The sequence below is a fragment of the Jaculus jaculus genome, chromosome 9, assembly GCF_020740685.1.
Source record: "Jaculus jaculus isolate mJacJac1 chromosome 9, mJacJac1.mat.Y.cur, whole genome shotgun sequence".
NCBI lineage: Eukaryota > Metazoa > Chordata > Mammalia > Rodentia > Dipodidae > Jaculus > Jaculus jaculus.
Genome location: NC_059110.1, coordinates 40,512,212 through 40,534,060, shown reverse-complemented (window position 1 = coordinate 40,534,060; position 21,849 = coordinate 40,512,212). Strand labels below are relative to the sequence as shown.

The following is a 21,849-nucleotide window of genomic DNA, read 5'->3' as shown; positions in this document are numbered from 1 at the left end:
AGTGTCCGTTTCCCTGGTAGAGCAAACCTTATGTTACTCATTGGTAGTCTTTGAAGACATTTAATTCTTAAAAACTGGTATTCATGGGCCATATTTTATGCATATTTGGGAAGGCATTCCATTTATTTTTAAATTTAAAAAATAGTTATTTGTGTGTGTGCTCAGCTGTGTGTGCCATGGTGCACATGTCAAGGTCAGAGGATAACTTTGAGGTACCTGGGCTCCACCTCTCCATGTCCTTTGAGATAGGGTCACTTGCTGCACATGATCTCCCAGGCTGTAGACAAATGGCGGGCTACCTGGCCCATGAGTGTGGGGATTCTCCTGGCTCTGCCCTTTGTCATAGGTGCATTGGGATCACAGATGCATGCCCCACTTTGCATCTGGTTTTGTGCAGGTGTTGGGGTGTCGAACCCAATCTGGCCGGCTTCACAAGCAAAACCCTTTATCTGCTGAACTATCTCCCTAGCCCCTATTTAATTAATTAATTTATTTTTAAGTACTTTATTTATTTGTTTGTTTGAGAGGAGAAAGAGGCAGATAGAGAAAGAATGGGTGTGCCAGGGCCTCTAGCTGCTGCAAACAAACTCAGACGCATGTGCCACTTTGTGCATCTAGCTTATGTGGGTACTGGAGAATCAAATCTGGGTCTTTAGGCTTCACAGGCAAGCGCCTTAAACACTAAGCCATCTCTCCAGCCCTTCATTAATTGTTTTAGACACCTTTGATCCATCAAATATTATTTACTCTGGTTCTATCAGTTGGTTTTTCCCTTCCTTCCTTCCTTTTCTTTCCTTTCTTCCTTAAAAAAAAAAAAACTATTTATTTATTTGCAAGCAGAGAGATACAGAGAGAAAGGGAGAGAGAGAGAAAGGGAGGGAGGAAGGGAGGGAGAATATGAGGACATCAGGGCCTACAGCCACTGCAAACAAACTCTAGATACATGTGCCACTTTGTGCAGCTGGCTTATGTGGGTACTGGAGAATTGAACCCAGGTTCTTAGGCTTTGCAGGCAAGCACCTTAACCACTAAGAAACCTCTCAAGTCCACCCCCTTATTATTATTATTATTATTTTGAGACAAGTCTCAATATGGAGTTGAGGCTGTAGTTGAGTTACACAGTCTACATTGGCCTCAATTCCCCCTGCTTCAACTGCTAAGTGTTGTGATATGCTTGTTTCTTTCCTGGCTTTGAAGGAGTTGGGACAAAACTAGTGGTGGAGCTATTTACTATGAGCACAGGGTGCTGGCACAGCAATCCATATTGGTCTTGCTCTCTTCAAGGTTTTAGGGAATAAGGGTAAATTTTGTGCTGGTAGAAAGTCTTCAGGAGAGAGTGGATGGATGTATTTCTTTTGGGTCTGTGTTAAATGCAAATAGGCCAGAGACCCCATGACTGGGAATGAGTCTGTCCCAGTATTAAAAAGGAAATCTACAAGTACTTAGGAACAAAATGTTCTTCCAAGGTCATCTGTTTTTTGTTGTTGTTGTTGTTTTGTGTTTTTATTTGGAGCTCATCATCAGATCTGTCTTAGAGGTCTGAAGTCATCAAGTGCCAGGGTGGTGGGACAGAAACACTGTGGTGAGTGATATAGGCGCCAATTTCCTAATTTCTCTCTCCTCTCTCCCTTGCTGCCTCCTCCTCCTCACAGTGCCTGGATTGAACCCAGAGTCCCAAGCATGGTAGACAAGTGCTCTTCCACTCAGTTATACCCTTAACCTTGTCAGTCGTATGTATATAGCAGAGACCCTATAAACGATGGTTGATTCTGAGAAAGAGGAAGTTTCCTTCTCTGCTCGGGAGATGAGATCAGCAGAAGGAATGCTACCCTGTTTTCATTGCCTTCAGTGACTTTCAGTACTGCAGATTACTTCCTTCAGTCTATTCGTGCAAGATGGAAAATGGTTCAGAACTGACTTATGAGTATTTAAAAAGAGAATTAATTCAATATATTAAAAACCCTTTGTAGAATTTTTATAGAACCACAATTTTTAGTTCTAAGCAGGAGCTACAATTTTAGTGCTTACAAAAAATTACCTTTGTCATTTAAAATAAACTTAAAAATATTTTTAAATGATCAGAAATCCAAATTTTGGTTCTTTGTATTTGCCGACTCTGTTTGTTCATTTACTATTATTTGCAGGGGAAATAACTAAATTGGCAGATGATTACATCTTGAAGCAATAGTAACAAAAATTTGCCAGTTGGTAAGAGAAATTTCTGGCATAATCATAGATATTTTATTACTTAAAAGTTTTATATGCAGTACATTTTATTTAATTAATTAAGAGTACATGCTTTCACATGTAGCTCTTAACTACCTAGTCTTTATAGTAAATATCTGCTGAATGCTGTGCAGGCGTTTAGGAATGAATATTCATGGTTCATGGAGAGACTGTCCACATTTACTTCTTCAAGGGCAGCTGGCCTGAAAGCTGGTGTTAGCTTCTTGTTCTCTTTACCTGCAGATACCTCCAGGAAGAACCAAGGAAAGACCATTATTGGGTCTTTCTTTGGGATCAGACAGGAGTTGATCATTCTGAGCTTACCACCCATGGCAGTTGACCTTGAATTAGTTCCTTAGTCTTGCTAAACTTCAGGCTCCCCGACTCCAAGGTAAGCCCCTCCTCCAATCATAAAGATTAGGTTAGCCAGGTGTGGTGGTGCATGCCTTTAATCCCTGCACTGGGAAGGCTGAGGTATGAGGGTCATGGTTATTTCTTGGCCACCCTGAGACTACATAGTAAATTCCAGGTCAGCCTGGACTAGAGTTAAACCCTACCCTGGGAGTGGGGGTGGGGGGGAGATTAGATTAAATACTATATGTTTGTGTTCAAAACCAAAATGAAACAAAATGTTTTTTTCTATTGGAGGCAAATTTAAATCCAGCTCTCCTTCATAAACACTTGGACATTTGGATTCACTGAAATGACTCTCAAGATGCTTTTAAACACATTTAAATCATCTCTGTATTAGCCATTTTACAGGCAAGGGCCAGAGACCTGGCTAATGTGCCCAGGGCTGCATCCTTGTAGCTGGTAAAGTATGGATTCTAACCAGGCCTGTTTTTTTTGTTTTTTTTTTGGGGGGGGGGGCTTCCTCAAAATAATTTTTTATTTTATTTTATTTATTTGCGAGATAGAGAAAAAGAGAGAGAGAGAATGGGTGTACCAGGGCCTCCAGCCCCTGCAAACGAACTCCAGACGTATGTGCCACTTTATGTATCTGGCTTACATGGGTCTTAGGTAGGCCTGTTTTGATTTAAGCTATCGAGAGCTGTTAAGCACAACATATAATGAAAACAGTTTCTTGGGTGTGTAGAGTTTATAAAAATCTCATCTTTAAAGGAATTTTTTAAAATAAATTTTAATTTAGAGATTAATGGAAATATTATTTTACTTAAATGGCTACATTTTTTCAACTTAGAAGCAGTTTTCAGAGGGTGTAGTACCCCTGCCCACACCTATGGCATTTTTGTTGGCATTTAATTGAGGGGAAGCAGGCAAGCCAAAAATCTTGTGATGGGTGGGACAGTCCCAGGAAGCAAAGAAGTGTTCTTTATACTCAGGAATTCTATTCATATCTTCTATAAGATATATGTGAATATGTATTGGGAAAGTCCAAACAGAGATTAGCTTCAAGTTTCCATTCATAGAAACATGTTTTACTTACAGCACTAGTTTTTCCTGCAGTGCTCCCCACCATCTTCCAATTTTGCCTTAGTCTTTTTTTTTTTTTGGTTTTTTGACTCTGGCTCAGGCTGACCTGGAATTCACTATGTAGTCTCAGGGTGGCCTCAAATTCGCGGCGATCCTTCTACCTCTGCCTCCCAAGTGTTAGGATTAAAGATGTGTGCCGCCATGCCCAGCTTCAATTTTGCCTTAGTCTAACCAACCCTTCACTTCAGCTCTTGCTCCTTTAGTTTCCTGTACTTCTGGTATGCAGTGTGATGGGCTTTGGGATCACTACTGTCAGCTAAACTAGTCCTGTAGAAGCAGTTTCAAGCATCTTAGTATTTCATTATGTTTTCAATGAGCTTGCACCTTAAAATTTCCTCCCTGAAATATCTTTTCTTTATATTGATTTTATGGGATTGTATCAGGGGCTTGGGGAGATGCCATCTTTTCTTTATATTGACTTTATAAGATTGTGTAAGGGACTTGGGGAGATAGCTCAGTCAACAAAATGCTCACCTTTTCACAGGGACCTGAATTCCTTCCCTAGAGCCCATGGCAAAGGGCAGAGCTGAATGCAGTGGCACAGCCTGTAACCCCAGTACTGAAGAAGAGAAGGAAGGCAGATCCTGGGATTTGTGTAGCCTACTTGGTAGAAGGCTTCTGACATACACGTGTACACCCGATAACGTTGTGTATTCATTATGTATGAATTTCATTTCAGTTTCTTGAAGAGGATCTAATTTGTTTAGGTGAGGAGGTTGGCTTGGATAAGGTCAAGAGTTGATCTCTACAGCAGTCACATGCAGTGGTTGACCAGCTTGCCCATTGCTTTTGGAGATTAGAAGCTGTTCTATCTGCAGGCATCTACCCGTGATGACCACTGTACTAGGAAACCTGTTGTCAGGCATCTGTGTATAAGTCACAATCTTACTTCCTCCATATTAAATGCCTGGCCCTCAGCCTAAATTCTCTATTGGAGAAAGATCTTTCAGATATTTTGAAAACAGTTGTTATTTAATCCCTGGTACTCTCTTCAGTCTAAACCTGACCAACTCCTTTAATCTTAAATTTTAGTTTTCTGTTAACCATCCTGGATACTCTCATCACTTTATGTTTCTCCTGACATGTGAAACTGGGAGCTAAATACAGTTATATAATTAGAATATTATACTGTAATCTTTTTGCTTTGGGTTGATTGTATGGATGTTTTGAGGGAAGTGTTATGCATTTGAATCAGTACTGTGTATGTGAATCTTACTGTAACCTAAAGTCATATGCACTTGTGCTAACATTAAGCTTGATCTCTCTCTTTCTTTGGATCCTCAATAGTAGAACCCAAGATTTCTTATCATAAATTACACTTTATCATAATTGACTCCCTTATACATACAGCTAAGGGTCTTTCTGACTCCTAATGCTATTACTTATGATGTTTGTGAACCTTCTAAAAGCCTGGCAAAGAGGCTTTTATAATGTATAATTGTCATTTAAGTCAGTGGCAAATTTACTGCAAAGGATGTTGCTCATTAACATCCTCCCTGAAGGTGGGAGATTGAGGTCAGCTTCAAGCCCCATGTAAGGTTAGTCAGCTAGTATATACTTGAACACATACAGCTGTTCAATAATTTTTCTTTATCATTTAGTCATGAAACTAACCATTTATACCTCCAGTGCATATTTCTTCATCTTGTGTATCAACAGAGCAAGAGAAACCACTCATATGTCTTTTAAGTGTAGTTACACTGTGTTTACTTCATTTCCCCAACCCTCCTAGGATAGTTACATGAAAGAGGAAAATTGGGTCAGTATGGTTGGCTATGCCATCATCCCCTGACCTGCCAGCCTTGTATTGCAGCCACACTAAACCTCTCAGGATTCCTCCAAGCACTACACATTCCCTGCCTCCAGTTCACACATCTTCATTTTTACCAGAGAAGCCCAAGCTCTTCTGCAATCAGTATTGCTCCTTCTTCATAGTCTAGCACTGGCATTACCTATGACTGTCCCTGGCACAACTTCCAGTCAAGTCTGTGGCTGTTCCCTGTGCTCTGTAGTTCTTTAGCCATACCAGTATCAGAGCATGTACCACCTGTTTATCAGTGATGGGCTGCGGTTACAGCTGCCTGATGTCCCTGAGCTTCCCTGTAGTTGTGGCCTGCTTCCTCATACCATACACAGCAGGGTACTTAGGCTGAAGTTGATGTTTCAAAAAGCACTCCACTGTGTTGCTCGATGGATGGGTGATTTTCTGGGGCATTCTAGGTATTAAAGCTCATTGTTCTCTGTTCAAAATCCATACTAACTTGCATAATGGGTAGTTTCTCAAGTTTTCCTGAGGATCTATGTGATATCCTTCATTGTGGAGTTTGTACAATTCCCTTTCCAAATTTGATGAAAATTAAATTGCATTTGCCTATTTTCAGGTTTGTAACATTTCCTGTATCTTTGATCATTTATAATTCCTGACTTCTACCATTTATATTTCCCTTTTTGGGGGGCATGTGTATGTGGGGTGTGTGTGTGTGTGTGTGTGTGTGTGTGTGTGTGTCACGCACCAGAGGATGGCCCTGTGTATCCTCAGGTACATGCTCCACCTCTGAGACGTTAGGCTAGACTCTGTGGCCAGTGAGCTCCGGGAATCCTTCAGTTTCTGCCTTCCCAGCATTGGGATTATAGATGTGTGCTATTGTGCCCAGCATTTACATGGATACTGGGAGGATTGAACTCAAGTTCTCATGCTTATGAGGCCAACACTTTACCAACTGAACTATCTCCTCTGCCCATCTTGTCCAAAGCTCTATCCAGCCCAGAAATAGATCTTTCTTTGTAGTATTTAATAGTTTTGATGGGATTTTTTTATTCTTCCTAGGTTAGAAGACACTGAAACTCCAATTTGTTTAATTCTTTACAGATCAAATTGAAGTTTTCTAGGAAGAGGAAAGTACACTAGGATTTCTGAGTCCTTTACTCATTTTGTTGTCCTAAGACTGTTGCGTTTTCCCAGGAAGTAAGCCCTTCCTTACTTATCAGATTTTTAACCCTTCCTTGGTTATCATTTTGCTTTTTTCCTCTTCTGGGTATGAAATTTTATTTTGATTGTTGTTGCATTTTTATGATCTACATTTAGTTATTTGGGGGCAATCCCTCTGGGTTGCTTCCTTCACAGATTTATGGCAAACAATTTGTATCTGGTTCAATGTATTTCTTCCTAGATTTTTTTTTTTTTTTTTGTTAAAGAAAGTATTCAAATTTCTGACCATGGTTAGTAGTAAAATTTGAATCTATTTCCCTCATTTAAACAACAATGTGGATGTGAGAGTGAATGGGCACCTGCCATGTTTTGGTACATGTTGCAAGCTTTTTCTCAGAGGAAGTACCTGCATAAAAACTGCAATTTGGCCTGTCCCTGAAGTGACCAAACGGGGTGTGACAAAGTCCCAGTGCATGGTCCTGTCATGACTTCATTTGTGTATTAGCAAACATGTTGTTGGGAAAACAGTTGATGGGTTTTGTGGATTAGTTCTGACTGGCTATACCTGCTTGTCCTTGGGCTGCAATTTGTTGGCAGTGAATCCAGAAGTCATGCTCAGTTGTGTAGTGCACACTGGTTGGATGTAGTTTGGGAGCTCTGCCAGTGCTATTCTTAAGTTCTCTGTAAATGGTGCTAGGTTTTCTCACGGAGAACATTTCACTAGTAATACATAGTATTTCTATAGAGAATAGCCAGCTCATTAGTACCAGTAAAGATATATTGTCTTTAGAACTACCATCTGAGGTAAGGATTTCTCCTGTGCTAGTATTTTAGAATAATGAACTAAATTTAGGTTGAAAGTAGCCATCCTGATTTCACATTGCAAAAAATATATATATGTAGATGAAAGATCTGTCTAGTGCTCCCTCATAAATTCTTTTGGGCCTGTAATACATTGTAAATGCAGGAGACTCTTATAAGTTTGTGTTTGGATGAGTCTACAGTGTATTGAGTTGTGGAAAAGTCAACATTAAATGAATGAAGGGCTTTTAAGAAGTCCATTATAACCACTTGTAGTGGAAAATTGCAGTTCCAATTAGAGATTGACTGAGAGCTATGCTTCTTCACCAATGCATGAAGGCTTTGTGTGATATTCTATACAATAGCAATAGTTTTTATTGCATTGCCTATCTCTCTCTGATTAATCTTCTGGCATGTTTCAAGCTGAAAGAAGTGTATCTATCTTGTTTAAAAATAATTTTTAAAAGCCACAGAACAAAGCAACCAAAATTTGCATATTTTAATTTATGTAATAGGATATTGAAACATAATTGAAAAAAAGCTTGACCAGTCCTAAATAGACTTTATGACACCAGATGTCAGTTCTTGGATCATTTAATCTTTTTCTCCTTTGCTTATTTTTGTCAATATTTTTCTACTGGAATTAAATATTAGCTTCTGGCTCAGCTTGCAGTATAAAAACTTTCCAATTAGGTTGTTATGACTTCATTTGCATTCATGAGGTGAAACCTAATAAACAGAGATCATTGCATATTTGTGCTGTATGGAGGAGGAACTTTCAGCCACCTGGCCCAGGGCAGGGCAGAGAGCCTGGGATTGTAATCATTTCAGGAATCTGAAGGAAGCTGGAAGGAATCTATATTCCCCCATCAAAAAGTCTTTTATTTGGGAGGAATGCTTTGATTTATATTGCCCTGCCATCTGCTGGGTCTTATCATTAATTCTGCATTAATAACTCCTTACTTAAATTATACTATGAGGATGTGCAAGGAAGTTTCACCCATGAAACACCATGGTGGTGTTTCACCTGAAGGCTGCTTATAGAGCTGAGGAGGCTAAATGAAGAGGCCTTGTCACACAGCAGTGTGTGGTAAAATGCTTCACCATGAGTGACAGGTAGTAGGTCAAATGAAACAAAATTAGGCCTTGAATTACATCTGGCCAGGAGGAGGAGGTTAACAAAGTGACCTCAAACTTGGGGAAGAAATAAGGAGCTAGGTCAAGAGTTGAGGAAGAGAAAAGGTGCTGGGTTCAAACCACAGAGTGTAATAGAGCTCATCAGAGCTAGACACTCAGTTACCATCTTCCTTTAAAAAAGAAAAATATCATTTGCAAGGAGAGAAAGAATGAGAATGGGCACACCAGGGCTTCTTGCCACTGTAAATGAACTACAGACACGTGCCACTTTGTGCATCTAGCTTTTCGTGAGTACTGGGGAATTGAACCTGGGCTGTCAGACTTTACAAGCAAGTGCCTCTAACCACTAAATCATATCTGCAGCCCCCATTGTTCTTTTTCTTTCTTTCATCACTCCAATTTTTGTATGCATATTAACTACTTCATTTCACTGTGGCATGACTTATTCCAGTATTCTTTGGATCTAGTTCTGGTAGATACCTTCAATGACCTCCTATCCTGATCACCAGCTACCTTTGTCTTACCTTGTGGAATTGTTCCTGACACTGGGTATTGTGGATCTCACACTACCTCTTCTAGTTCCTTTCCAATTACTTTTGGCTCCAGAGGTTATTGAGAAACACTGGAGTGTCCCTGTTCTATTATAGCTGGTGCTGTCGAATTAGGGGAATCAACTGGAATCTTAGCCTCAGCTTAATGGCAGTAAAGACTTCTGAGTGAATGTGGATCTGTGGATTGAAAGAGACAACTTGTAGATGATCTATTGAAATAAATGACATGGTGGATATACTAGTGACTTTCTTATTGCTGGGACAAAATACCAGACAAACATAAGTTCAAGGGAGGAAGAGTTTATTTCAGCTTACAGTTCCAGGTTACAGTTCATCATGACAGAGAAGGTGTGGTAGTAGGAATTTGAGGTAGCTAATTACCTTTAACCCACTGTGAGGAAACAGAGTGATGGGTGCTCATGTTCAACTAGCTTCCTCCTTTTTATACAGTCTGGGATGCCAGCTCATGGGATGATATCACCCACTTTTAAAGTGGGCCTTCCCACATCAGTTGTCTTAATCAAGATCACACCTCAGAAGCATGCCTGAAAGCTGACCTAATCTAGGTAACCTCTCACAGGTGATTCTGCCTCCTGGCAAGGGGACCAACCGTCAATATGAACCATCATAGTAGGCCAGCATCATGATCCATTCCCTGTCCTGTCTAGCGGTCATGTTTTCTTGCAGAATATGTCTTGCTTTTTCATTTATATCCTTTTGCTTAGGTATTCTGTCCCTCTTGAATTCCTTATCTTCCTTTACTTTTTGCAGTCCTAACCACACTAAATAGTTTATTTTATTGCTTCAGTCAAAATGGAACCGTGTGTGATCTAGATCTTTCCTATTACTCACTGTCCAGCTCATAGTTGCTACCCTGTCTTGTCAGTTATGCACCCATATCTGTTTTTCCCACTGTATGTTAAACTCCTTGAGGGTCAGTAATAGTCCAGTTGGACGGTATTTTCCATTGTTTCCATACAAGGTCTTGTGCATAGTTGTCAAGCTTCCAGTGTGATCTCATCATCATCATGATTTTCCCCCCTTTTCTTTACTTTTTTTCCTAATGAAAACCATATGTTGATAATTTCTGATTCTCTTTTTCTAGTATTCATTACCCTCATGTGCTTTCTACATAACCAAATTAACCAGATGTCTGGTGGATGTTTCCAGCTGACTAGCCACAGGCCCTTGAAAGTCAACATGCCCAAAGTTGGTCTCTCATCTCTTTCTAGTGCCCCATTCTGCACACAGTCCACCCTCTTCATGTATGTTGAATGGTGTCTTTGTTGTTTTAGCCCAGCTAGTCCCTGATATAGAAGCATGGGAGACCTTCTTCATTCTTCCTTTTGCTATGTTGTCTGTATTGAACAGGCTGCCACATTTCAGTTAATTTGCCTCTTACGTGTTTCTTGAATTCATTCCTCTCTTTCTCTGCCAACCTCTACTGCCTAGCTTTGAGCCTCCCCTTCCTTTTCTTCCCCCCTTCCTCCTCAACTCTTCTCTGTCTCTCTGTCCATCTCTCCTTCTCGCTCTCTCTTTTTGTTTTTGTTCTTTTTTTTTGACACAAGGCCTCACTCTATTGCAGGCTGACCTGGAACTCACTCTGTTGCCCCAGGCTGGCCTCAAACTCACAATGCTCCTCCGTCCCCAGAGTCCTGGTTAAAGGTGAGCACCACTACATCCTACTAAGCCTCCCTGTGTTAACTAGTTACATTGTAATGTTTTTCTTTTCGGTCTAGTTCAAGTGCATTCTCTGTAACATAATTCTGTCACTTTCCCTCACGGACATTGCTCTGGTGGCTTCCTTTCATGCACATCAGGATGAGAACTCAGTGAACAGTCTCGTGAGCAGGCTGTGGTCAGTTTTGTCATGGTTCCTTCAAGTGTAGTGCTGGGTTTGCTGTGCCCACTTGTGATGGCTAACAAAGTGCAGTGAAAGGTGGGCAGCACAGCTCCTCACCAAGGGGGGTAGGTCTTCCATCACCCTGACTCTTCCCAGTCTTCATCTTCAGTCTCACATCACTGTGCTTCACTCTTTACCCTGGAGCAGCAGGGAGCTGGTCTGTCTTCTTTTTGTTGCCCTGTGCCTGTGTGGGATGCTCATATCCATGCTAAAACTTTATAGAGTGTGAGGCAAAGCTGGACCCTGCATAAGGCTAAGTGTTCTTTCTCAAAGGGTTAGAGTTTTTTGGTTTTTTTGAGGTAGGGTCTCACTCTGGTCCAGGCTGGCCTGGAATTCACTGTGTAGTCTCAGGGTGGTCTTGAACTCACAGAACTCTCCTACCTCTGCGTCCTGAGTGCTGGGATTAAAGGCATGCACCACCTGCCTACCTCAAATGGTTAGGTTTTTAATGGACAAAAATTGCAAATTTAGCCAGGTGTGGTGGCACACACCTTTAATCCCAACACTTGGGAGGCAGAGGTAGGAGGATCTCTGTGAGTTTGAGGCCACCCTGAGACTCCATAGTGAGTTCCAGGTCAGCCTGAGCTATTGTGAGACCCTACCTTGAACCCCCCCCCAAAAAAAATTGCAAACTTATCACGTGCAACATGAAATTTTAAACTATGTACATCAGCGAATGGCTAAGTCATTGTTCATCTTGTGAGCTCCAGTGGCACCTGTGCCCCCTGCATACCAGTACATACCTCATTATCTTGCAGTGAGTGTTGTGTCTCCATCATAGGAGTAAATTCCAATAGAGCAAATATTATATCTCATTTATTGGGTATGTATTACAGTACCTTTCATGTACTATTGTATTGGAGATTAAATTGCTTACTAAATTGTAATGAATGCATAAATAATTTTGACTGATAGATTTACTTTGCTTTCTTTAAATTAACATTTGATGGTGGACTTAATTTTGTTTCAAGGTGAAAGGTCAGATTTTGGGACTGTTAATGGTCAGTAGAAAAATCTAGCTTGGTGAGGCAGCCATTAAGTAGACATTGGAAATTTTGGAGCAGAAGACTAGCATGAAGAGAGTGGTATTTAAGGAAGGTTGATCTGGAGGCAGACTTTTATTATAGAGTTACGCACTGCTGGTAAGCACAGGTGAGGGTGTCAGAGATGGGTAGGAGCAGGAACATGCACAGAAAGTGTAACTTTCAGAACAGTTTCCTGAGCCTTTGTACCTTCATTTCCACATTTGCCCAAGTGGGATGATTTTGCTGGCATGTTACCAAAAATAAAACAAAACACTGAAGTTATTTTTATTTTTAAAGGAAGAACATTCTTGTAAACCACCTAAGTGAGCCATTTAAAATGCTGACTTATGAAATGTAGTTTTAATTAATTACTGGGATAGAGTGTTTTTTAGTACAATATTTAAAAAATAAGTACAAAGTTGGCCTTCAGTCTTCTACTCAGTGCAAGTGTTCATTTTGGCACATTTGGAATGGTTGCTCATTATGAAGGAAGCATTGCTGCTTGGTTTTCCATGCAGTCTGCTTTGTGGCTGAGCATCTCCATTCTGGTTGTACTTGTGGTTTGTTCCTCAGTCTGTGCACATTTGCATTTTGTATCTGACTCATGTGACTGTGTTTCCTGGTTAAAGTTTATCCTTCATTTGTTTGGGGCCATGTAGCTCTGTTCTGTTCTGCTCTGTTCTGTTCTGTTTTGTATGTTGGCTATTATATACTTCTTAATTTATGGCTGTCTTATTATTTTTTTTCTTACAGGGCTATGACTCACTGATTCAAAAGAAGGACTTCTCCACATATTTTGCACTTCTCCTTGTGTATTATGGATACCAAGGAAGAGAAGAAGGAACGGAAACAAAGTTATTTTGCTCGGTAAGCCTTCACTTTGCAAAATTATATCAGTGCTTTAAAAAATGTATGTGAGGAGACTGTCCTCAAGTTGTTGGCACTTTATTATTGTGTAATTGTTCATAACAGAGGAAGTAGCCAGTAGAAATTGCATATACTTTCTTATTCTTTAAGAATGAATCTTAGAGGAGTAACATTTCTGTTTATCTTGTCAGTTCTTTTAGTCTAGAGCTACTCAGAGAATGTGACTGCCGCATTGGCATGTATGTAGATTGCTCTGAAAGCCATGTTACCTTGAGTGTTTTTTAATAGTTTATTTATTTGCAAGGATAGAGAGAGGTAGAGAGAGAATGAGAGAGAGAACAAGCACACATCAGGGCTTCTAGCCATTACAAATGAATTCCAGATACTTGCACCCTGTACATCTGGCTTTATGTGGATACTGGGGAATTGAGTCTGGGTCATTAGGCTTTGCAGGCAAGTGCCTTAACCACTGAACCATCTCTCCAGTGCCCTTACCTTGAGTTTTAAGTAATAGGTGCTTAGCTCCTGCAAATCTAACGTGGTTGGTTGAGCTCTAATTAAAATTTTATGGCACATTTAAAGCTTATCCCCTTATAGAGAACATTACTAAAAAGCAGGGTATTTGGTGCATAGGTGGAATGAGTGAAATGATGTTTTTGTGTCTTGTCACATGCACATCTGAACAGAAGTTATCTGGTAATGGTTACTGGTTACAGATAGACACATCTATTATGGCAGTCATTCTCATCATAATAAAACCACTGACATGGTGTCAGACTCAGGTAACATGGGCTTTAAATAATCATTATGGTCTCCAAAATTGGAATTCTTAGGAACCGGATTTAGCCTCACCAGCCCACAATCTACACTTGTTGAAATGTGTTTTCTGTTTTCTAAATATTATCCTCTGAACTAAAACCAAATGTTTCTGTCAATGTATTTAGCCAGAAATGAAGCTGCATTTTAGGTTTTGAATGGGAAAAGATGGAAACAGCTCAATGACTTACTTACTGTGTACAAGTGCTGTACTATTTTTGACTATCTCCAAAACAAACCCATGATATAGGTTTCTTTGTCTACATTTTACTACTGTGGAAATTCAGATGGAGAAAATGTTTTATCCATTTCATGCAGCACAAGTCAGTTTTCAAATATAGGGCCATTTTAAAAAGGCATGCCCAGTTAGAAATAATAAATCATGACTAAGGTGTTTTGGAAGCAAGAGGTAAACTACTTATAGCAAAATGTTTCTCTTCAGAGAGTAACAAGATTGGGGAAAGAAGAAATCAGACATATAATGGATGAGGCATTAGAAAGATAGGATATTTATTTTGATATCATTGTAGACTTATAGGTAGTGGTAAATAATACTAGAGAGAAGCTGTGTCCTTATTTTCATCCCCTTGAAGTAACATATTATATGACTATAGTTTTTTTTTGTTTTTTTTTTTTCTCTTCAAGGTAGGATCTCACTCTAACCCAGGCCGACCTGGAATTCACTATGTACTCTCAGGGTGGCTTTGAACTCACAGCTATCCTTCTAGCCTCTGCCTCCCAAGTGTTGGGATTAAAGGTGTGCGCCACCACGCCTGGCAACTATAGTTTTTATTTTATTTACTTATTTGTTTTTATTAAGTAGAAGCCATACATTAGTACCACCATTTCCCTCCTCTCTGCTCCCATTCCACTGAAGGCTCTCCTCAGTGGGATTGCTGGTATTCCCCCTGCGGTCATGGGTTATGAGATGTGAGAGCAGCACTCAGTCATTATAGGTGGGGGGTAGTGCCTCAGGACATTCCCTTCTACTTTTTGGCTCTTACAGACTTTCTGTCCCCTCCTCCACAAAATTCCCTGAGCCATGGTGGGTGTGTTTTAATGCTGCTTTAGTGCTGTGCTTTTAGCAGGTTCTGGATTTCAGCTTTGGTACATTTTGAGTAACCTCAGTGTCTGTTACCACCACCCTGGCACTTGGCATGACTGTGGTGTTATATCACAGGCCACCACCTCTGCTCACATTTCCAGGTACACAGTATATATGTGTATATGTTTAGTTCTATGAAATTTTTATCTTGTGTATATATTTGTGTGGTCACCATCATAGTGGGACACAGAACACTTCCAAAACAGGATCTCACTTGCTACTGTTTTGTTTTTGTAGCCATTCTCACCTCCCTGCCACCCCTCACACACAACCAGTAGTGTGTTGGTAATCTCCACCTTGCCCTTTCAAGTGTAGTAAGTACAAAGGTAGGATCATGTAGTATAGAACCTTTGGCAGTTGGGTTTTTCCCACTCTATATTTCTTTGTGACCCATCCAAGGCATTGCACATGTCAATAGCTTGTTCATGTGCTGCTCAGCTGTCTTCCATGGATGGACCTTTTAGCTTCTTGGTCATACTCTTGTTCAAGAACAGCTGGGTTGTTTCTAGTGAAGGAGCACAAGCTTTTGTTGGGACATAAGTTTTCATTTCTCTAGGAGACTTGAGTCAATTGCTGAATCAAATAATAAGTGTATTCTTGGTTTTATAAGAAACTGCCATGGTCTCTTCCAGGATGGCATGCCATCCGACAGTCCCCTCAGCCATATAGGCTGTGCATTGTTGCCGGCATTTGGTGGTGTCAGTATTTTTCACCATTCTGATAAGTGCAATGATAGCTCATTGTAATTTTAATTTATATTTCCTTAATGGCCAAAGAAGTTACGGCTTTCCATGGATTTTATTTTATTTTATTTATTTTTTTGTTAAGTATATAGTTTACAAATATTTTGTCCTAGTTTGTGGCTTGTTTTTTTCTTATGATTACCAGGGTCTTATACAAAGCAAAACTTAAATTTGAGTATGGTTAAATTCATCAGTTTCTCTTTTTATGAATTTTGCTTTTGGTGTCAAGCATGACATTTCTGTACCTATCTGTAGATTCTCAAGATTTATTCCCCTGCTTTATTCTCAAAAGTTTTTATAGTGTTGTGTTTCATATTGAAGTCTGGGATCCATTCTGAGTTAATTTTTGTATAAGATGTGAATTTAAGCCAGAGTTGTTAACCTTTCTCTCTTTTTATCTGTAGTTGTCCAACACAGTATTTTTCTTTTTCTTTCTTTTTCTTTTTTTTTTTTTTTTGGTTTTTCGAGGTAGGGTTTCACCCTAGTCCAGGCTGACCTGGAACTCATTATATCATCTCAGGATGGTCTCGAACTCAAGAGGATCCACCTACCTCTGCCTCCCAAGTGCTGGGATTAAAGGCGTGTGCCACCATGCCCAGCCAACATAGTATTTCTTAAATGCTATAGTGCTTTCTCAGTTTGACTCTAAATTAGCTTCAAAATTTCAATGCTATGAAGCCATATTAACTTATTGTTAAATATAGAGTCATAGGAGCCCCCTCAATTATAACACAAACCCAGACTACAGAGCTCATTGCTTTTCAGCTCAGAAACGTAAACTGATTTGTCATGCTTACTTAGGCAAAAATTCTAATAATGACAAATGAAGTATGATCTTGGGAGCATAGTGGCAGTAGGAGAAGGTCAAAAATCAGTCAAAAATTTAGTCAGTCAACTAGGAAGTACAGAGAGTGAGAGAGCCTTGTAGTTTAGCTACAAAAGGGAAGCCAAAAGTGGTGAAATTATTAAAAGCAAATACATACTACATGTGAAATACATTCACACACAAGAAAGCCAAAACAATAAGACAGGAACTGCCTCCAGTACAAATCTTTTCAAATGCCTTCTGGTGAAACTTGCATGATCATTAAAAGGAATTGCCTAATGGGCTTATTGAAGAACCAGCTTCTACAGATTTTTCTGGAGCAGTGTGCTTGAGGGCAGTCCAAGCAAGATCTCGGGAGAGGAATGCAAAGTCAGGCCAAGGGTAAGGCCAGATTGGTGCAATCAGCTTTCACAGTTTTCTCTAAACTAAATTGCAGCACTTACACAAATCTCTCCGGGTGCTAAATGCAGGAAGGCTTACCTTGTACTGCTGTGCTATTTCTGCCAACTCCAAGCTGGTTTCCGATCTGAAGGACCCTCCCCTTGTTTCTAGTCCATGTGTTTTCTTGATGTGGCTATGTTTGGTAAACAGTCTTTTACCAAACCTCCTTTGTTGACATCTCTCTTAATTACAGAAACGCTAAGTTTAAAAGACCTTGCTTCAAATAAACATAGTCCTTCATGCCTGTAATGCCAGAAGCCCAGAGGCTAAGGTAGACTGAGGCAGGAGGATTGCAAGTTTGACATCAGACTGGGCTGCATAGAGAATGCCAGGTTAGCTTTAGCTACACAGTGAAATGCTGCTGTACAGAAGAAAAAGAAAACCTACTTGAATAACTGGAATGGAATTAGAAATTTGAAATATGTCTCTATGATTCTGAATGGTAAAGTAGATTAGGATTGCTCGTGTATTAGTATATTATACATGGGCTTATTAATCCTTTTAGGTTTTTTGTTTTGTTTTGTTTTTTGGTTTTTTGAGGTAGGGTCTCACTCTAGCTCAGGCTGACCTGGAATTCACTATGTAGCCTCAGGGTGGCCTCAAACTCGTGGTGGTCCTCCTACCTCTAGCTTAATCCTTTGATCTTTAAGAAGTGAAAACAAAATACAAGGTAGCACGTAGTATCACATGCCTGTAACCACAGGAGGCTAAGGCAGAAGGATCCCTTATAAGTCTGAGGCCAGCCTGGTCTACGTAGTGAGTTCCAGCCCAGTCAGAACTATGTAGTGTGACCCTGTTTCAAAACCCATTTCACCAAGTGAAAACTTAAATTATTGAAGCAAGTGATCCTATTTGTGCTACATGTAGTCTGAAGAGCATATTGCCCTCTGGAGGGAGGGCCTTTTGCTATGGCTCCTCTTGTTCTGTCCACTGTCCTTAGAAAGAAGGTATTTCTCTATTACTGTAAGGCTGGGTCCCCTCCTCCCACACTCATATGGCATGATTGGCTTCTGTAATGATTATGTACATACCTCCATGCATGCATGTATGTAAGTGTGCATTGGTGCTGGGCATTGATCCCAGGTCCTCACACTGAGCTACAACTCAAGCCTTACATGAATCTTTGAAGTTTCTTTGAAAATGTAAATTTTCAGGATCAAGGGTTAATGGGTGGGAATCCAAGTAGTGTTTTATGGGTTTATTCTTTACCCTGATAACGGCTGGGAGGCTTGTGGGTAGTCACCCACTGATAAAGAGTCTCCAGCCAACTGTGCTGTTTCTTTTGTCTCACTTCTCTAGCCTTACCTTGTCTCTCCCTTATTTATCGCCAACAGCAGAACTGCCCCTCCCACCCACTCTCCTCCCTTTCCCACACCCCAGACTTCTGTCACTGCTTCACTGATACAGGATGCAGAGGACAGAGCACACTTGGGCTCTTATCCTCACTCCTCTGATAACTCCCCATTCCTATCTCTTGGCCATTTCAACCTTGAACTTCCCACTCACCAGAAGAATACTAATGCTGGAAAATCATTCCAGTATATAACCTTGGATAAATCTTCCAAATTTTCTTTACCCTGTACTTCTTTACTTATCACACGTGACTAGTAGCATCCCACTGCCAAGATGGGCTTGCAGAAGGAAGCATCCCAGCTGGAACAGGGGCCACAGCTAGGAGGGCCAGAGCTGGACAAGCTGGTCCTTCATTTACCTCTTCAGGGAGGAGGACCCAGTGACTGATACTGGGGCATGGATTTTCTTAAGAATACATGCTCAACTGTAATGTTCTCCTTTAGACACAATGAAAGCAAGGTGGCTGTGTAGACATGGGAGTGCCTGGTGCAGTGAGTGCTCAGACAGTTCATTCCTGATCTTAGACCATGGCCACCTGCTCTTTTATCTTCTCAATTCTCACCTGAGAAGCTCAGTCCTATCCACGAGGCTGCTTCTATTGTTGAGATCAGGGGAAAGGAACACTTGCAGTCATCCAAACTGGAATCACCCAGTTCCCAAAGATTCTTCTTGTAATGAGCACAATTAGGCACCAAACTATCATAAAGTAAACTTAGTTTTTCTCAGTTCGTATGTCTGTGTCTGTGTGTGGGTGAGTGCCTGCATGCCACTGCACACATGTAGAAGTTAGGGGACAACCTTGACGTACTGGTCCTCTCCTCAGACCTTGCTTGTGACGGGGTCTCTCTTGTTTGCTGCTGGGAAGGCCAGATGTGCTGCCTTCAAGTTTCAAGATTCTCCTGGCTCTGACTCATTTTCCCATTGAGACAGGTCATTGGGATTACAAACACATGCGCCACTTTGTATCTGGCTTTACAAAGGAGCTGGGGATACAAACTCATGTCAGCAACCCTGTAGAGTAACCACCTTTAGCCAGTAAGCCATCTATGAAACCAACCCCATAAAGTGAAATTCTATGTAATTTGACTTCAAAGGGCTTTGCAATTTCTAAGATCCTCATTTATTTATCAGTTGGCCCCTAAGCCCATAAGGCACAGGTATCAATGATTATTTTTATTATTTATTATCAGTGTTTGATTTGAATGTCTATTTGCTTGGTATACCTAATGTAACATAACAATTTCTCAGGTGAAAGGGGATCATGTGTAGAAAAAGTTTAGGAAGCTCCGTTGTGGAGGTTAGTACAAGCTACCTGATGTGCTCCTTATTACTATTTTTATTTTATTATTATTATTATTATTATTATTATTAGACTCCTATGAGTAGTCCTAGCAACTTAGAACTAACATACTCCAGTGTAAATTAATTTGGAGAAATGCATCCTAGGCTCCAAAGATCCAGTTTGTTAACATTTGACCTTTTCAGAGCAATTGGTTCATAACTTGAAGACATCCCATGATACCTGTTATCAACTCTGTTAATCTATAATATTGTTACTATCACAGTATTAACCAATTGATGCAGGAATTGGGGGTTCAGGAGTAGTTCCTTAGAATTTATGAACCCCAAGTTTTCAGTTCTGTTCTACCTGTATTTATTTATTTGAGAGTGACAGAGAGAGCGAGAGAGAGAGAGAGAGAGAGAGAGGGAGAGAATGGGTGCACCAGGGCCTACAGCTACTGTGAATGAACTCCAGGTGCATGCACCAACTACCTTGTGCATCTGGCTTACATGGGTACTGGGGAACTGAGCGTCAAACCAGGATCCTTAGTCTTCACAGGCAAGCGCTTAACCACTAAGCCATCTCTCCAGCCCCTGCCATACCTTTAATAGAGGATTAATAAAGAAAGACTCAAAAGGGATAAATTATGAATTATTAAGTTTATTTAGGGGAAATCACAAATTGTGGGTTTATTTAAGGTAGACTGGGATTTAAGAGAAACGGAGGCTTTTAAATAGAAATTAGAGTAAAGCTGCAAGCATGTGGACTTTACAGAAATAGAGGCTTTTTTTTGTTTGTTTTTGTTTTTGTTTTTGTTTTTCGAGGTAGGGTTTCACTTTAGCCCAGGATGACCTGAAATTCACTATGTAGTCTCAGGGTGGCCTTGAACTCACGGTGATCCTCCTACCTCTGCCTCCCAAGTGCTGGGATTAAAGGCATGCACCACTACATCCAGTGAAATGGAGGCTTTTAAAAAGAAACTAGGAGTAAAGCTGTAGGCATGTGGAAGGCTCACTTAAGAGAATCAGGCTTTCAACTTTCATAATTTTTGAAAGACTAAGTGGAAAGTTTTCAGGGAAGGTTGCAAATGGACATGCAAAGTAGGAGATAGAAGAAGTCATTGTTACTGGACTTTTGGGTTGAGTGCTGTTTAACTCCAGATGAGGGGGTTTTAAAATAATCACAATTTAGGAGAATGACTTATAACTGCTCTTTTCATGTACTTTCCCAAAAGACTACTTGGAAAAGATACACTTATTTTCAGATTCTAGTTAATCAAGACATCATATATATTAAATAGCTGTTAGGATCTTAATATGGTCTAAAATAAAATGGTCTTAATATGGTCTTAATATTCATGTTAACATTCAAACATCATTCTCAGACAGCAGGTGTTTCTACACATATTAGCTGTCGTGGTTTTTAAATGTTAATACATAGCAGGCTAAAAGCATTAGTGTAATTATTTTATAACTTAGATATAATAAAGATTTGGAGGAACTATTTCTCCATAGCTGTGTCTTAAACCTCAAAAAACAAAAAAAGAAAAGAAAAGAGAGTCAGGCTTTCAAAGAAAGACTGGAGTGGAGCCACAAGCACATGCAGGATAGAATTAAGGAGCTAACAGAGGGAGATTTCGAAAGAACACCCATGGCATCCGCCATCTGCTTTCCCTATGGAAAAAAGTTAAAGGAGCAGATGGTGGCAGAGAGAAAGTATCAAAGCAGAGACCGAAAAATGCAGAGGAGTAATGAGTAATAAAGACGGGTTACCCTGAGTTTAAAGAAATTACACAGGTAGTGGTCTTGGAGTAAGTGAGAGCACCAACATGGTAGATCTAGAGTGTAAGGGAAATACACATATGGTAGATTCAGAGACCAGAGGAAAATCATGCTTGTTATCAAAGTGAGAAGTTACCCCAAACTATAATGCAGAGGCAAGTAGAAGAGTTTCCCCAGACCAAGAAACAGTGTTGTGCTCTCTCCCTACTCACGTGTATCTGAGCAAAGATGAGAGGGAATCCAGCAAAAACTCCACAAAGAGGTAAAAAGGCAAGACAGGAAGACAATGAGCGCCATTGTATGCAAAGGGAAGATCTGATTGGTTTGTAGATTTGGAGGGGAGACCCACCTGGGCCAGCCTGTCTAGGTAGTACTGTAGACTGTGGGCAGGTGGGGGGCTGTAGATCAGTCTTAACCAGACATGAGTTCCATTTCTGACAGAAGTTTGGTTCTTGTGCCAGAGTGAGGTGGCATGTGGGATGCATCTCCTGGTTCTCTTTGGGCCTCAATCTCTAACTGAAACTGCCTAAAAGGAGCTATGTTTCTCCTATCCTCTTTTATGATCAATG

At 40.3% G+C, this 21,849-nt stretch overlaps 1 protein-coding gene across 4 annotated transcripts in view; it reads left to right on the top strand.

The window, feature by feature from the left end:
• Ncoa7 (nuclear receptor coactivator 7) overlaps window positions 1–21,849 on the top strand; it is a 155,013-nt gene that overhangs the window by 13,723 nt on the left and 119,441 nt on the right. For all 4 annotated transcript variants that reach the window (XM_045158354.1, XM_045158356.1, XM_045158355.1 and 1 more), the window contains exon 2: window positions 12,820–12,933. In XM_045158354.1, the coding sequence (XP_045014289.1) occupies window positions 12,884–12,933 (50 nt within the window). In that variant the 5' untranslated portion in view covers window positions 12,820–12,883. The remainder of the gene's footprint in view (window positions 1–12,819; window positions 12,934–21,849) is intronic.